General features: G+C 35.6%; 2 protein-coding genes across 2 annotated transcripts; both read right to left on the bottom strand.

The window, feature by feature from the left end:
* Nucleotides 1–2,686: 2,686 nt before the first annotated feature.
* EV154DRAFT_488162 (uncharacterized protein) lies at nucleotides 2,687–4,360 on the bottom strand (the record flags this gene model as incomplete). The annotated part of the gene is made up of 4 exons (XM_051599070.1): nucleotides 2,687–2,712; nucleotides 2,782–4,050; nucleotides 4,125–4,153; nucleotides 4,329–4,360. 4 exons carry the CDS (start codon nucleotides 4,358–4,360, stop codon nucleotides 2,687–2,689), a joined length of 1,356 nt encoding a protein of 451 aa, XP_051450771.1.
* Nucleotides 4,361–6,608: 2,248 nt separating this feature from the next.
* EV154DRAFT_488160 (uncharacterized protein) lies at nucleotides 6,609–8,546 on the bottom strand (the record flags this gene model as incomplete). The annotated part of the gene is made up of 7 exons (XM_051599069.1): nucleotides 6,609–6,659; nucleotides 6,932–6,950; nucleotides 7,335–7,409; nucleotides 7,670–7,748; nucleotides 7,898–8,054; nucleotides 8,097–8,305; nucleotides 8,375–8,546. 7 exons carry the CDS (start codon nucleotides 8,544–8,546, stop codon nucleotides 6,609–6,611), a joined length of 762 nt encoding a protein of 253 aa, XP_051450770.1.
* Between the last annotated feature and the right edge of the window lie 9,393 nt (nucleotides 8,547–17,939).

Genomic DNA, 17,939 nt, shown 5'->3' with positions numbered 1-17,939 from the left:
AAAAAAACCAAACCCAAGAAAACCATCTTCAAGAAAACCAAGCTTAAGAGAATAAGGTATTACCTCGGATTTGCATATTTTTATTTATTTAATATTTACTGGTATTGTTTTGACATAGGCTGCCATAGGCGATGAAAATATTTTCATATTTTTTTAATTTTTTTATTTTTAGGAAGGCAGTGAAGGTAAACTAAATGTATCCCTCGAATTGCATTACTAAATTATTTTATAGTCATTTTTATGCTTTGTCACCCCTTCATTTTAGGTATTGTTTTAGTTTTTTCATTATTATTATCATTTTTTAAATATTATTAAAACGAATAAAAAAAAACCGTTTTTATTTCTTACTGAATTAATGTACTGAATTATCTGACTGAATCTATGATCTGAATAGTACGAAAATGTATAATAAAAATACTGGATTCTATAAACTGACTTCTTTGAAATCACATGCTCCATATCAGTGAATATGGTCAACTGAAAATCGTTATTTTGCCCTTGAATTCTATTCATAAATTCACTAAAAATATTAGTGAAACTACCCCCCTTGCCGTGTTTTCAATTCACTACTTTTCTACGTCTTTTTCAGATCTTTCTGTTTTAAAGTGGTTAGTACTCTTGCTGATGCAAAAACGTATATCCAAGGTCTTTTACTTAATAGCATCAATGACGTACATAATGACTTACTCTCCTAAGGTTGTAAGCAAAGCTTATTTTTTGGACCAACAAACACCTGCAGGTACATTATATGACAGAATAATTACAACAATAATTATCGTTAAATGTTACCATCAAAACAGTCAAAAAGATTTGGATTACAGTGTTCTTTTTTTGACTGGTGTAGGTTTGAAAAATTGAGAGTCTAGCTCACGCCAATAATAATAGCGGAATAACTGAAAATAGCTTTAGGTCGGGCATTATTTTTTGTAGTGAGCTTTCCAAAATCGTTGAGAAAAATAAACTTATCAAGCGTGATAAAGAGAGCTGTTATAACATATTAATACTGCTATTATAAATCACCATAAAAAAATGGAAGATGTACAACAAAATTACGGTGACAACTTCTATTATCCGAACATATAATTAAATCAGAAAGTGAGCCACATGAAAAAATATGCCGTCGTATTTTTATCAATGCATCGGCAAGTCCAAGTTGAGAACGCGTTGTCGTGGGTACAGCAAAAGTATTTCAGAGACCACATAGTTGAAGTCAAGCGGTCTAACGGTTTTACCCAATCAATGAAATGACACCGCATAGGAACATTAATTCATCGCTGTTTTTACGTTTTTAGCGGTTGAAATTTAAAGATCTCTCGTAGTCTGGCACGGATTCAGCTTTCATTGGGGTTGTTTTCCTAATTTTTGTACGATTTTGAAGGGCTCCTCGCAATTGTATATCAACGGTATTAATATCATGTGTTGTGTTTTAAGGTAAAGTAAAATTATAAAAAGACTATAGGAGTAGTTTGAGACTGTTTATAAGATTGTCCTTTATTAATAAATGAAATATACGAGTATTTATATAAAAGACTGTCTGCTGTGTTCATATCTCTAGTGCTATCTTGAAGTTATCATTGATTAACCAAAAATGTATATGATTATTACATAGTCACTAATTTAGTCTTCTTCTAATAAATGTTAAGTCTTCTGAACTCTCTTTGCTTTAAACTAAATTTTAAGTATTTCTCAGACGTACTAAATTAGACTTGTGATGTAATATCCTTATAGTTCTTACTATGACATTTATTGTTAAGCTTACTGTATATCACAAATGGTATCAGCATGGATAAACCTTTGTTAGCTCTAATATGGCTATAGCCTTGCTAGGTCACCACATCATGAGTTAAATTAAAGTTATTATTCCTTTTTTGTAACAAAAAAGATAAAAAAAACCCCATAGTAGAAGAACCACGAAGGGGAATATAAGTTTCACCACAATTATTAGCCTTAATTTGTTGCAGTATAATTTGACAGATTGAAAAAGTCGTAATTTATATTTAGAATTCTGAAATCGTTGGGAACATCATTACACGCATTCGCATATAAAAATATGTGGTAGCTTGACTCCCACTACCAATAATAATAATAGTGATAAATCGTTAAAGTTAAGAGAAAACACCCGGAGTATTACTTTTTTTAGTATAATTTATTTTGCCTCATGACATCATTGGACGCAAAGTAGATCAAGATCAGTCGGGAAATCATTCAGCATTGGTCATCGAAGCATAATGTTACGTAGTCAATGTCTGTTAAAACGAGCAAACACTAGAGCAAGTTTTCTCTAAAACCCTTAAAACTGGAACGGTATTGTTTGATAAACGAAAAACGTCTCCCTTTTGGTTATTATTTGATTATATTTGACTAATTTAACAACGAATTAAAAAAACGGCTTTGAAGATTCTTTCGGAACGGCGATCTTAGCTTATCCAAATGTCAAAGTAAATTGTTCATGGAAGACTTTCTTCATTTTTACACAACCCTAACCTTCACAAACATGCTTTTGTATGTGAGCGCAACTGGCTCGTACATTTTTAACATACTTGTGCGGAAGCCAACCACATGTAAACAAAAGATCTCAAAGCAAAACAATAAACCATCAATTTAATGCCTTTACATGCACGAATTTCGACAATAATATTCCCATTTTGTTGGAAGAAAAAAGAAATTAAACAAATTTTTATTTGAATTATTCGTCCAAATTGTCCAAATATTCTATAGGAAATACAAACATGTACATTAAAATAATGAAAATACACAAATGACTAACTTGTTTCGACTTACCATCCGGCTCTAAAGCTAATTGTGCGAAAAACGCTTCGTCCGGATCTACATACTCCACCGAAGTGGACTCAACTCTATCCATCAAAGAGACAGAAAGAGGAACAGGAGCAGAGGCAGACGACAAGCCAGGCGACGCAGAAACAGCAACAACAGCAGGCTTCACAGAAGACGGTCCTCCAGAAGAAGGGCCAACCGCAACAGGCTCAACCTCGGACAGGTCACCAACCACAGGACGAAGACAAGGAGAGCAGACAGAGTCGACAACAGACGGTCCGCAAGCAAAAGGACCAACGACAACAGGATCAAGCTCCATTGGCTCATCATACACAGGACCGACACAGGAGGGAGAGCGGACAGGGTCAACTGCGAATGGTCCACCAACAAACGTACCAACAGCATCAGGTTCCACAAAGGAAGGTTCAACAAGGACGGGAGCAACGCACAAAGGAGAGCAGACAAGGACAGAAGATGGCACCAAGCCAACAGAAAACAACACAGGGCTTCCAGCAGCAGGAGTGGTAGAAATATCCATGGCGTTATCGATGTTCATGGGATCATCTATAATAACCCCAGAGGGAACCAAACCAGGATATTGACGTGCGCATTTAATACGCAGAGGTCTAGCTTCACCACATTTAAATTGGCGTTTGCCCCGGATTTCCGCACGAGCTCGACGTACAATAGACGTGGTGGTGCGGTTAGTGACATTCACAACCACCGAAACAGACGAACCGACAGCAGGAGAAGCCGCATCAGCTGGAGCCACATCAGCAGTAGCCACAGCAACAGGAGCTAGAGCAGCAGGAGCCACAACAGCAGGAGCCAGAGCAGCAGGAGCCAGAGTAGTAGGAGCCACAGCAACAGGAGCCACAGCAACAGGAGCCACAGCAACAGGAGCCAGAGTAGCAGGAGCTACAGCAACAGGAGCCACAGCAACAGAAGTTACAGCAACACGAGCCACAGCAACAGGAGCCACAGCCAAAGGGGCCACAGCAGCAGGAGCCAAAGAAGAAGGAGTCAATGCAGAAGGAGCCAAGGCAGGCGTAGCCAAGGCAGAAGGAGCCAAAGCAGAAGAAGCCAAGTCAGAAGGTGCCAAGGCAGAAGGAACCAAAGCGGAAGAAGTCAAAGCAGAAGAAGCTAAGGCCGAAGAAGCTAAAGCTGAAGTAGCCAAAGCAGAAGGGGGCAAGGTAGAAGGACCCACAAGACAACAACAAAGCCTGTTACTGGCCGAACAGACCAAAGAACCAATGAGCGACAACAGAATGCCCACTAAAGAAAATAAGCTAGAAAAATCGAATACGATCCATTAACAAAGGGAAAATCTACGTGTTTAAATTACTTACCCCAATAACACGAAAAAAATCGCGCAAAACTACATTCACATGCAAAAAAAAGGAAATTAGTATTTGATGGAGATTCCTAATGTCATGTCATGTTACCAGAAGCTTCAGAAGCAGAGGAAATAATGGGGACGCGCTGTAGACATGAAATCCGATAAGAAGAATTAGAAAAGATGTACATTTATGAAAAGGATAAGGAATACTTACAAAAAGACAATCGACGCGATACAGTAAATCATTTTTAAAATAAAAATACTATGAAAGAAAAAAAGAGAAAATGGGGGCAGTTACCCAAGGAAAATAATAGAATATTTTTTGACGGTCACTTTTAGTGCGTTTTGAATTTCTATGTGTACCAATAATTAGACTGTGGGGAAAGAGCAACTTCTGTTATTCCCATTCCGTTGGTAAATGAACCCGCATTTCCAAACAAAATGTTATGATGTCGCATGCTTCAAAAACAATAGGTCGTAGATCTAACTGGATTGCAGAGAGAAATAACCAATCATGCAATTTAGTTGTCCAAATTACAATAGAGATCCTAATGAGAGACAGTAAACTAACAGAATTTAGGACTCGTGTGAAGACCAATTGCAAAATTGTGAATAAAAACAAGAAGGTGAAATCTATTGATGGCTCAGTCATTAAAAATGTTTGAAGTCTTACGACACCCTGCTTTCAAGTCTTGGCTGGTATCTGCAAGGTGATATTCAGGTTTAGATCAAAAGGTGTTCCTCTTTCCGAACGAGTAGGTAAGATGATCACATGTCAATACTGCAATCGACTAATGTGTCTTTAAAAAATAGTTTTAGCACGTTTATATCTAACGTAATACATTTCCACGTTCATTCCTTTTATTGTTCCATAAACCATCAATGTGACATACAACTACTATATGTGGGCACGTAGGTTAGAGTCAAAGTAGCACGGCCAATCGAAAGTAGTTTTTATTTTATCAAAGACATCGGCACCGAACACAGTGTCAATGAACAATAACGAATGCTCATCGTCAAACTGGAAGAAAAGCTAAGACAAATGGGTAGTACATCGGAAACTGGCTACAAGAGCGCAGACAAAGTCGATGTATCTTGTTGGACAATCAAAAACACTAAGTGGATCAAATAGAGAAACGAAAGTGAATGAAGCAGTTGCGAACATAAATGAAGTAAAAACTACTTACGCCGGTGACAAGGTTGATGGCGTAAATGATGTTCTTGTTGTGCCCACATCACATAATAAGTACTACTGTCTACAAAAAATAAGGTGTTCTTCAGATGGAAATTAAGAAGACTAGACTGGACTATGTGCATCGTTTTTTTTTACTTTAACATCACTTCAGGGTTTAATTAATAAGAGATCAGAGGGTTCCCAGAATCATCACAAAAGAAGAGTCGTATTTGACGGCTGTCTCGAATTTAATTATTTCTGAAATTGTCACTCAATAATAAAACACTGTCAGGAGCGGACAGTACAGACAGAAGAATACTTGCTTACAAGAAGAAAGAAATAAAAGATATTTATTATATTTATTATAACAGAGAGAGAGAGAGAGAGAGAGAGAGAGAGAGAGAGAGAGAGAGAGAGAGAGAGAGAGAGAGAGAGAGAGAGAGAGAGAGAGAGAGAGAGAGAGAGAGAGAGAGAGAGAGAAAGAGAGAGAGAGAGAGAGAGAGAGAGAGAGAGAAAGAGAGAGAGAGAGAGAGAGAAAGAGGAAAAGAGGAGAGAGGGTTATTAGATGATATATCTGAGGAAGCGGAAGAAAGAAGAGGGAAAGTTAAGCTATATTTATAGTAAAGGATTGTATAGTTATTTAGCACAAAAATAAGCAATGACAAAGTTTAGCAAGTCATTACTTATTTATGACAGATTTGATAATCGATGACTGAGACGTAGATGACAAGGTGCTGAAAAAAAATTATCAAGATTAATGCATCTACGTGACACGATCATGACAAACACATACCCATTTGCGTTGTAAATATGATTTTTAGAATACATACATATTATTTCGACAATGTATCAGCCTCCTCTTCAGATTTTATTCAGATAACATTTCATAACGTGCAGCTGCTAAAGTGTCAGGAGCGGGGCGGGGCAAGAACAGAACAGAATGATTATTAAGGTGAGGACAAGACAAAGAGAAATTATACATCTATTAGTATTAATATATATAAAAAAGGAATGAGGGTAGAAAAAAGTTTATTCAGGGAAGCAGGAATAATAGATAAGATCTTGAATACACAAATAAGAATAAATAAACACTATGGCGGAAATAATGGCAACTAACTGCCATTTACTTCACAAAACTGCCATTTTTTCGGCGTGCAAAAGTGGCAGATATGATATTCTATAATAAAAAAAGAGGCACAGTTGCCATATACTTTTGTCTGGCAGAAATGGCACCTATAACAGTTGAATGAAGCCAAGAGGTTCACAGCTGCTGTTTTTGGTTTTAAAAAATTGTATCTATTTTAGTTTGTTGAAGACAAATCATTCACAGCTTCCATTTTCCTGGCTTGTAAAAGTGGCAGTTATGATATTCTATAAGAACAAAACGTTCACAGTTGCCATTTTTGTTAAATTGATAAACCCTTAACCTTTCTTTTAGAACCATTCTTTTATATTTGGCAGGCTCACTTTTTCTTATTCAATGTTATTATTAGCAGTAAAGCACGTTTTATTGGATTGTTTATTTATATTTTCAGTGGTGTATAGGAGGGTTTGATAGGACTCTAACCTTTTTATTTAGGTTTCTGGTTGTATACATGGCAATAAGATATACCATTATAATGTTGGGAGTTACTTTAGCTTACCTTTGACTCTCTTAACAGTCTATAAAGTTAATGTTAGAAAATAGTAATACTGTAATTAATTCTGCATTTTATTACCAGCCTTAAGTTCTGATGTCGACGATTATTTGACCGGTAGTGTTCCTAAAATGTCGTCGTTTGAGTGAAAGGTACACAGAATAAATAGTCTATATGTAAGCAGTATGATATCAATAAGAATAAAACATAACTTTTTAAAGGCTATTGACCGGTAAAAATAGAACCGTCTATTGATGAGGACCATTATCCATGGAAAATGGTTATATTATACAGACGTACTTTACCTTGATCAAAATAAGAAAAATAGACTAAAGTTTTATCTAAAAAAAAACCCCTTTTAGTTTATTATTCAGGTTACATGTCATTGCTTCAGTCATTACAAACATACCCAATTCCAGCATTTTTGTTCACACTTTCCGTTATTTTGAAGGTGCTATATACCCTTACCATCGTTATTTGAAGGCTATTTATTTTAAAAGATAAATAAAAGTAAAAAAAAGAGAGGGAAATTGTAAGCTAAAAGAACGCTAAAATACACACTAATAAAGAAGCTAAAGACCAGAATGGACCAATCATGTCGACCAGACACGACTATTATCTTCTTCTGGTTCTTTTACGTGAAGGTTCATTAGCTAGCTCTAGTGGAGGAGAACTGTATAAAAAATAAGTATCGCATATGAGTATACATATACCATGCATGAAAAACAATAAAAAAAAACTTACAGTACGTCAGCTATGATGGGGGACTCATCGCGACCCATATTCTCAAAAGCGTTATTGATAGAGTTTGAACAATCGGAATCTTGTTGATTCTACATTTTGTTACCTTGTTAACGATATTGATGAAATAAACCACTTAAGAATTTTTTATTGCTACCCTTCTTCTGTGTGTTTGGTTGTCACTTTAAAAGCTCTCCCTTAACAAGCTTTTGGCACACCACATTCTCTTACACTGGTATATTTTGAATCCCTTGTCATTCGCAAGCTTTTCCTGGCGCAACATGTAAAAATCCCTATCATTTGCCGGCTTATCCTTCGAGTTTTTTAACACGTCAGGTTGGTCCAGGTCAATCAAATCATGCTTCAACGATTGTGCCAGTGACTTCAACTGAATTCATTTGGTTTATAAATTACGTTGTAAAATTCGGACTGGAGGTGGCTTTTGTTGCTCATCGGGAATATCCTTGCAAAATAACTGCCAGTCTTTTGTGTGTAAACGTTGCAGCAGTTCATTTAGTCTATCAGAGATCTTCTTTCCTTTAAACTCTTCAGAATTTGGGTCAATCGTTCGTTTACCAAGCTGATCAGGATATTCAATCACTTGGGATCTTTTTACCGACTCGGTGATTCGATCACGAGCTAAAGAAAATATACAAAAAAAAACTGATTCAGTCAAGATTATCAGAATCTTGGAAGGATAGGCTTTACCACTTTGTTCGACGATACTTTTTTGTATCGTATTTACATCTTCATCCGTGATGTTTCGTGCAAATTGATTTTTGAACTGATCAGACAGCGCAGCTAGAATTTGATTGATCTCGGTAATGTCAAGTTCGATTTTACGAACAGAATCGGTGAGTGCAATATTCATATCAGACATTTGGAAATGTTTGTTTTAAAATAAATATTTTTAATGAATAAAAAGGTATAAAAAAGTTAAAAGAAGATATTCTAGTACATGTAATATGTTTTTATCCCACCTTTAGTTACTTTGAGTTGAATTGTCTGCTTACCTAAATTATGTCGTTTTTTGTTTTTTGTTTTTTTTTTGTTTGTTTGTTTTTTGTTTGTTGTTTTGTTTGTTTTTTTTTGGGACGACATGTCGTCAGGTCATGGCGTTTTAAAATTTAAATGACGGAAAAAAATTGAAATTAATACTTAAGGTCAAAGACCATAGCTAATAATATATCGTACCTGCCGTCATCTTCCAGGAAAGTTTTATCATTGACGTATGTCACTATGAAAGGGAAAAAATTCAAAAGGCGATTTTAAACTTAGGTTATTGAGTGTATAAAAAGCACCTTACATATATAAATTACTTACACAGGTTACATTTTCCAAATATAAATCACACTTCCACAGATATCAAAATTTTCAAATGTCATTCCCTCCCTCTTCTTCGTCAAATGCCAACAGACAAAGAGATATACTTCCTCGTGAAATTTTGAATGTGACAGCTGTTCGATGATCTCTGACAGAGACCGTCAACTCCAAAACCATAAGAGCGTTCATATAAGAACAACAACATCTGAAGATACCGATATGCAAGAAAGCAATTATAATTCTGCTGATAATGGAGACGTCAGTGATTAGGGTACGAATAACTACCTTATATCCTTATTTTAAAAATAACATACAAGGTAATTTTAGTCTCTACCCCCGTTGTCATGGATGTTGATGACCAAATCAATTACAATTGCGGATGCAGCTTTGAAGAAAATGAAGGCAGGGCTCACGTTTATCAACCCAGTCGAATCGGCTCCAACACATTCACAAAAGCTGAATTAATGAGCATTAATCTTTCCGAAATGATGCTGGAACAAAAGATAGCCCGAGCTGCTTACAGGGACATTGTAAGATTTGTTAATACGGTTATTCGGGACCACGATGAGATTATGATGGGTAATAAAAATAAACATATGGTCTTGATACATTAAATTTTCCTACATCACATTGGTAATTCATTCCGAACCCAGAGCCAAAATTAGCTATGGTGAGGTGGTTGATGATTTAGTCAAAGCTTAATCCAGTGTTTATGGCCACGAATACGTTGTCTGTCTCAACGTCTGTAGATTGTATTGATTGGATGATGAAGAAGACGAATGTTTGACTCTGACCAAAAGCGATATAAGACTAGCACTGAATTGATCAAGGTCGCCAACGCCAGGATGAAATTGATGTCTATCGGTGATCTTCTTTCCAATATGTTGGCTGATCCTCACACTAGAGACCTTCTAGATTATAGAGCCAACAGGGAATTAAGTAACATGCAAATGAGTGATATTTTCGATGGGCAAATTTACAAGGATCTGGTAAGAAAGGGATTGTTCTCCAATCCTGACGATATGGCCATTGGTCTTTACACTGATGGGTTTGTAAACCAAAAGAAGGGCAAAACGTTTTTTACAATCATCCACGTTGTGATATTCAATCATGATCCTTTCATCAGGTAACAACTTATACTGGTCTTAAAAGTTAAAGCTTTCTAAACACTAGACATTAGATACACAAACGAGCATATGTTACAGCTAGCAATTTCACGTGGTCCTAAAAAACCTACTCATCTGGATTCATTCTTGCGACCCATCATCGACCAGTTAAAGGATTCGAAAACCCATGGGCTTGTTGTTAAACGTGATGATATAAAAATATGTCGCTCGAAAGTATATTTGTTGCGAGCTTCTGGTGATATTCCAGTTTTGGCAGATATGGCTCACATCGGTTCTCATACCAGTATATACGGTTGTCGTTTTTGTGAATCGAAAGGGGGAAATCGAGACGATAGGTCTCATGGAAAGTATTTTGACGATAGTTCTGCCCCATTGAGACCACTGCAAGACTACATGACTGGAAGTCTTGTAAGTATAATGACTTGAACTTTTGTTTTCTCGAGACCAATAAAGTGTACCAACTATAGATAAAAAATATTTACCAACCTAGTGTTCTTAGTGAGCTATCGACATTTTCCGGTTCCTCATTTTTTGGGTTGTATGAGCTCCATCTTTTAGTCAGAGATATCGGCAAACATTTATACAATCTGATCACAGTAGAAATTTTTAAAGATCAAACGTACTACTATACAAAGCGAGATAAAACCGTCTCAATCGCCAACTATTCTTTCTACATCTCAGGAAACAATTTGGATGTTATTGGGGATTGTATCACTTCATCGAGAAAGCATGTCCCCGTTTCTTGCCAGGGTAACATCAGCAATGTTTTTGAAAAGATTGATGGTACACGTGGGGTGGATTGGTTGGACTTCCTTTTGTACATTGTTCCCACATTGGTTGTGTCCTACCTGCCTAACAGGTCTGCCAAAAATAACGTTCTGGGCTTGGTCAAAGGTTTTGCTCTTGCATTGCAGTCGGATCTTACACCAGATCTTATCAGTAAAATGGAGGGGTAAGTCGGTATACTAGAGTGTTGGGAATTTAGTTATTTAACAGAAATGTATTACCTCTGATAGCTTCTTTCCATTTGGCACACCTATCTTCTGGAGCAAGTCAATCTGAAAAACATCTCTCGGAGCGTGTTTCGTCCTGTCCAACCTTACTTGATTCACGTTTCAACATCATCAAGCAGCAAGGTCCCTTGAGGTGTTACGCTGCAAGATATATGGAGAGAGTAATTGGTGTATACTCCAAGCTGATTAAATCAAGAAGAATGGGCGGTAGAAATGCAAGTATGCTCATCGAAAGATTTGCAATTCGCAATTTCATCAGCGGTATTATCGATATTACGAGGGAAATTGATTTGATCGTACCAGCCGGACCAGGTGACATCGATTTCAGGAATCTTCCTGATAGCCTGGATGATGTGCAGCTTTGGGCGCCGTTTGGTGGTAACGCCTCTCTGAAGGTGAGATGATAGAAGGTATCAGATGCAGCCGAGTAAACGATGTCTTATCTAGATATTACCGAAGATCCAGTGGTCTGAATGCTGCTACTTCTTTCGGTGATTCTGAAATTGCCATTGCTTCATGTGCTTGGATAAACAACAATTTTTACTCCTCCAGCATGTACCGAAGACGAAGGAATGAGATAAGTCGGGGAAACCATTACGTGATGTTCACCACCAGCTATAAAAAGTAAGTCGATTCCTGTTTTCATTGAGTTAACTTCTCACGCTTCTTTCTTTTTCTATTTTTACCTTAGTCATTTCCACGTTTTCCGTCGCTGTTGGCTTGTAGGTGCTGTTCAGTTCTTTTTTAAGCATGTTGACTTGAATAATCTCCCACAGTTTTTGGCGCTAGTCGAAGTCATGAAACACCACGACGTGGATCGACACGACAAGTCTGTTCGAATTGTCGAGGCTCGTTCAGGCTCAGCGCAAGCAACATTCGTGGTCAACAATGTCGTAGACATTGAACATCAAGTTGGGTTTATTGAGTTTCGTCCCAATGAAAACCAGCTCTACGTCATTGCCCCCTACTATGTATTCGACGATAATCTTCAAGCAAAGAAAGGAAACCTTTCCATTTTGGAAGTTTTTGTAATTGCCATTCGTTTCATTACTTTTCTTTTTTTTCATGGAACACATGTCGAATAAAATAAGGTCATATTTTCTTGGAGCAAAATGATAATAAAAGAATCACAGAACCGAAAAAAAAGAACTTCTTTTTTTTTAAAAAAAAAAAAAAAATCTGGTTTTCAAAATAATAAAAAATGAGAGTTTGTTACCATTTGCTTCACAGGCGCAAAAAATTATTTTTTATACGGTAACCCATCAAATTCGGATCAATATTGCATCAAATTTTTCGCATAAGGCAATTTTATTTTAACTTCGAGATAGTCTTTATTACATCTAAACTACATATTGACGTTTTCAGAAAGGTTTTTGAAGCATTTTTGTTTTTTTATGATATTATGATCATTTGTAGCAATCTTTTACTCAAATCTTATTGGCTGGGGATATCGAGCAAATGAAAAAATAGTAGTTATGTTTTTATTTAATTCACAGCTGCTGTTATGTTCGCCATAGTGAAACATGCTGTTATTTATATTAATTGACAGATCGGGTTAACAAGGGTTCGGGGATCAGATTTACACAGACTGATTATTAGCCATATTGAGTTTGGGACATCTTTGGGGTAGCAGGCATACTGTAGATACAGATAATTTCGGGGACAGATACAGAGGATAACATGGTCCGATATTATTAATGTTTTAAAAGGGAGTGCAAAAGCAGAGGTACAAAGGAAACGGATGTTAAATGGGTTTTACAAAAACAAGGGATAACCGAGATACATTATTTGGAGCACAGACGTTAGACAAAATACAATAGTGATGTAACAGTGACATGTGTGACAGGAGAATCAGAACATGGAACAGGTGGAACAGGGACAATGGGCTAGTTTGGTTTCAATAATGCTCAGAGACACTTTGCATGATTATATGCAGCTGAAACCTAGCCGGTTCATGACACAAAGCTTCTAATTGAAAAATACAACAAAAAAAATAATCTATAAGACTAATGATTTACCGGATTGCAAAATAACTTGTTTTTATTAAATATAAAAATAAAGAGTTCCTTTATACACATTGAACGTAACCATAACTGTAAACGGTAAAACTACCATCGTAGGTAGATTTCATTATAAATCATCCAAGCTGTCAATATCCCGCAAGGTACATCAAAGATAATAAAAATAACAGTTTGTAACAGGGAAATTCCCCTTAGTGCTACGTCAATTTTAGATTAGTTGCTGACATATGTCAAAATATGAAATATGATAAATTACTTCAATCGTCGGAGTATCCCAATACTGTCGTGTATATACTCCTCGAATACAACACTAATTCTTCATAAATTAATTAATTTAAAGACCTTTTCGCAGAATAGATAAACCTTAATGCACTAAAAATAGCAGATATATTATCTAGCTTCGTGCATACACAATGGCTTTTTTTTATTTGTAACTGATTTCTAAATCCATTCTTGCTGTTAGATAAAAAGAAAGAAACAAGCAAAAAAGAAGATGAAAAAAGATAAAAGAAAAGGAAAAAGAAAACAAAAAAAGAAGACTTTGTTTATATGTACTTTTTAGTGGTTGGTATTACGACGGAGGGATGACTGGAGGCAGTTGAAATTTTTTTGTATACGCGGCTTCTTGACAACAGGACTCTCCGACGGATACTCGTTTGCTGCGGGTAAAGAGAGTGAATGAGTAATTTAAGGTTTGGATCTCTGATTTTATTGACCCAATCTGAGTAAGTATCCGCTTATAGACGGATGCTCGACTGCTTCAGGTAAATCGAATGGATGAGGTAATTTTTAGAGTTTGGATCTGAATTTTATTTACTCAATGTAAATAAGTATACGCCCATAGACAAATGCTTCTCTGCTGCAGGAAAGTGGAACGAATAAAGTAACTTTTATTTACCCAATGTGAGTAAGTACTCGCGCATAGACGGATACTCGTCTGCTGCAGGTAAATGGAACGGATAAAAACGCTTAAATTTTTATGCAACCGTTATATTTTACTCAAAATGAACGAACAGTTACCCCTGGACGGATATTTACCCTTTCTGACTAAATGAAGTAAGTTTATTTTTTGTGTACCATTCTTTATTTATCCAAAATAAACGGATAGTCGCTCACGGGCGGCTATCCGCCCAGATTTGAACTGATGTTTACTCCCAGATGACTATTCGCCCATTCGTCCGCTTTTAATTTGTTTAAGTAAGTGTTTTTAGCCTAGGTGCTTTGTAACCTTAAAAACCAAGATAGACCACTTTTTTTTTCAAAGCCGAGTAACTAGTAACAGCAGCATTCCAATTGCCGTTGCGGTTATTCTTTTGTTATATAAACAGCTTTTAATAAGCAGTTTGACAACTACCATTGGCATCCCTCAATATCATGTTAAAAAAGTAAAGAAGGGTATTGGCTGATATATCACACCGGTTTTTTGTTCTTCAAACTGGCTTTAAATAATTCATGCACGTCTGTGCTGATTTGTGTCTCATTTGTATTGGGATTAGCACTGATTTCGATATGCTTTTTAGCCGCATTTTCAACATTTTTTCAAGCATTAGTTTGCTCATTTCCTTCGTCACTGTCCTGGGCATTGTCTCCTTCTTCGTCATCATCGTCAAATTCTTCGCTTACATCTCGGTCTTCTCCGATATTGTTCTGATATTCTTCGAAATTACTGCTACTTACACCATGAGTGATACCTGACAATAAAATTAGTTTGCGATGAAAATGGTTTTTTTAACAATGTCAATGAACCTTTTTCCATGGCAATTGTCTTGATGTTGGCAATGATCTCTTCAGTTTTAGTCATTCTTAGTCATTCCTTAACATTTCACTAAGTTATTTTGTTCTTGAGCTCACAAAGTAATGACATGAGACTTATTGTTGTTAATGCCATCCATCAGTCCAATTAAAAACTTTTCTTTTTCAAACTGATAGTTGTAGTTGTTGAAACAGAGTTTTTCTCCTTGAGGATGTTCTCTTGAGTATTCGTTTAATTTGTAAAGAAACAGATTTGTTTAAGGAATATTTAACAAAAAATTGAAAAGGGGAAACACAAACTTCTGTATCACAAGATCCGAAATCTATTTTTAACTCCGTTTTTTTGTTCTTTTATACAGGTATCACCAGCAATTCGTTTTTTGTTACAAAATGGTGTGATTAATAGTTAGAAAACAGAAAGACACAACGTAAAAGATCAAAAAATCTTCAGACTGCTTATCGAGTTTTTTATGAATAAAAGTACATTATATGATTGAGAGGGTTATGTTCTAACAATGAGTTTGCTTATCTAAATTATGTAATATAAATCTTATTATAAAATTAGTTTAAGGGATTTGTTACACACTGCAGGTAGTTGTGCGTTGTTGTGGAATTGATCAACGTTATTTTTATTTTAGATATTTTTGTTAAGGAATCAGAAATAGAACCAGTTTTTTTCCTTGTATAGAATAAAACCAGCTGTGACGATTGGAATAAAAATCAATATATAAAGTCGAATGCAAAACAATTATAGAAATCACACTCTATAATTGTGTATTATAAGTCGGAGAGTTTTCCATCATAAAAAGAGGCGTCTTTTTTATACAATGATTAGTGCAAGATTCCCCTATGCAGATTGAATTAACTATTTACCCGCAAACTGGAAAATAATAGAGTTTCGTTTAGAAATCAGTTATATATCCAACATAGTCTAATGTTACATCCAAAGAGCTGTTTAATTCAAATCCGGCATTTCTAGTGCATTATCATGTATCCATTCAATTAATACTAAAGTATTTAATTAAATCTGTCAATAAATTTATGAGAGACTAATACGCAGCAATTCGACTAACCTAAAAAAGATTATCAAATCTGGTCTCAGTTAGGAATACGCAAAAGCTGGTACTGTGTCGAACCAATAGGAATGTATTCGCTCAATGGTACTTATAATACATAGGTTATATGTATTATAATTGGATGACAAGATAAGAGTAATCGTATTCGTGGAATTAGGCGTCAAATACGACACGCTATATTGAAAACTGGTTGGCGTAAAGACGGTATGTCGTCTATCATCTAGTACGAGTAATCAAGTAATACAACCATCTCACGCATTGTTGAATGGATAAACAATTTATTGTTGCGTGCGGCCAAAACAAACCTTAAGACTACTTGATAAGAAATTACGAGCTATACTTCATGCCATTACCGATATATAAATTAAATCCAAGTGTTCCCTGTTGTCTACATATTTTAATCCAACGTATGCAAAAAATCAATTGAGGCCAAAGTTTCATATAAAAAAAACCTTTACGTCTATCATCAAAAACTGTCTAACTTATAATAACTGATGGAAGAATCTTTCCTATCTTTTATACTGCAATTTCATACTCAGGTTATCACAGAAATATGAGTATATGCGTGAGCTTTAAAGACGCTTTCCAGGATTATAAAACTTTCTAGACTGTGAATATGGGAAGCCCTCAGACTATGTCTGGGTAGAACAATCCGTTTTATCAGTAACATATTTACCTTGGTGCTGAACAGAGTCACGTAACCACTATTGATAATTCGGCACTAGCTATGTTTGCTTAACAAAAAAGAACTACATGTAACATTGTTTGATAAAGATGAACAGAAAATTTTATTGTTTGTAATTTGATTTAACGTATACTCATGCCAGTCGGGAGGATTAGAAGATGAACAGGGGGGATGTTAAGATTACTTTGACCCATGTGGAATATAGTCATTTGCATACATTTGCCCCATCTATGGAATGAGTCACCTTAACTACCACAACCATTATGTAAACAACTCATACCTGTTGGACATATCAAAAAGAAGTGCAGTTGGAGTATATTGAATTGAAAAAAATTTTACAGGTCAGTTTTATGAATGAATGCACTTTAATTGAGTGTTGTTATTTTTTTTAGCAATGCATCTCAAAATTATGTTAGTAATCTCTTGAACAGAAAGAAAATAATAATAGACGAGAAGTTTTACAAGACAAAATTATTGTTAAAAAAAAACTTTATTAATTTGTAAGAATATTGATTTTCTATATATTGTGGACGTTAGCCGTTCAGAAGAACGTTACCAAGTCTAGCCACGAGGAGGCCTCCACTTTGTAGACTCACCCCCAGACCCCAACGCTGAAAAAAAAAGAACATTAGTTTCAATAATATTAAAAGTTACCAACATAAAAGATGACACCACGGGAGAGATCAACACATCTGATAAAAACCAAAACGACAGGAATGACCGACACCAGAGATACTAGCCTATGTTAGTTTTAATAATATGAAAGATTACCAAAAACTCCAAGACGAAAGACGACACCACGGGAGAGTTCAACACATCAGAAAAAAACCAAAGACCAAACTATTGATACTAGCAAATGTTAGTCTAGTTCCGAAACTATTAAAATTAAACGTGCGTTGATATATACCCATAAAAAAAAATAGAAAAAATTAAAGAAAAGAAAAAGATGAAAAAAATTTTTTTTTCTCATTTTAAAATCCAAGCCAGGGTGTGACTTTCTTTAAAAAAAATTTCGATGACATTCTTTTCTGAAAACGGAAAAAAAATGAAGAAACGTCATTAAAACACAAGAGAGTTCTACAATATAGAAAATACGAATTATATGAAAACGATAGGTGGTTTTAATCTATTTTGACCGGTAATAAGGATTAATTTAATGCCACTATTTATTAAGCGTATCATCTTTGCCAAAGATCACACCGGTTTTTCGGGATGAGACCTTTTTAGGGGAATGCCAAATCCCTACGGTCGCCTCTGTAAACCTTGTTTTACCTTT

This window comes from Mucor mucedo (assembly GCF_025094135.1).
Source record: "Mucor mucedo strain NRRL 3635 chromosome Unknown EV154scaffold_226, whole genome shotgun sequence".
In the NCBI taxonomy this organism is placed as follows: domain Eukaryota; kingdom Fungi; phylum Mucoromycota; class Mucoromycetes; order Mucorales; family Mucoraceae; genus Mucor; species Mucor mucedo.
Note: the sequence above shows the minus strand (reverse complement) of the source record. Positions and strands in the feature narration are given on the sequence as shown.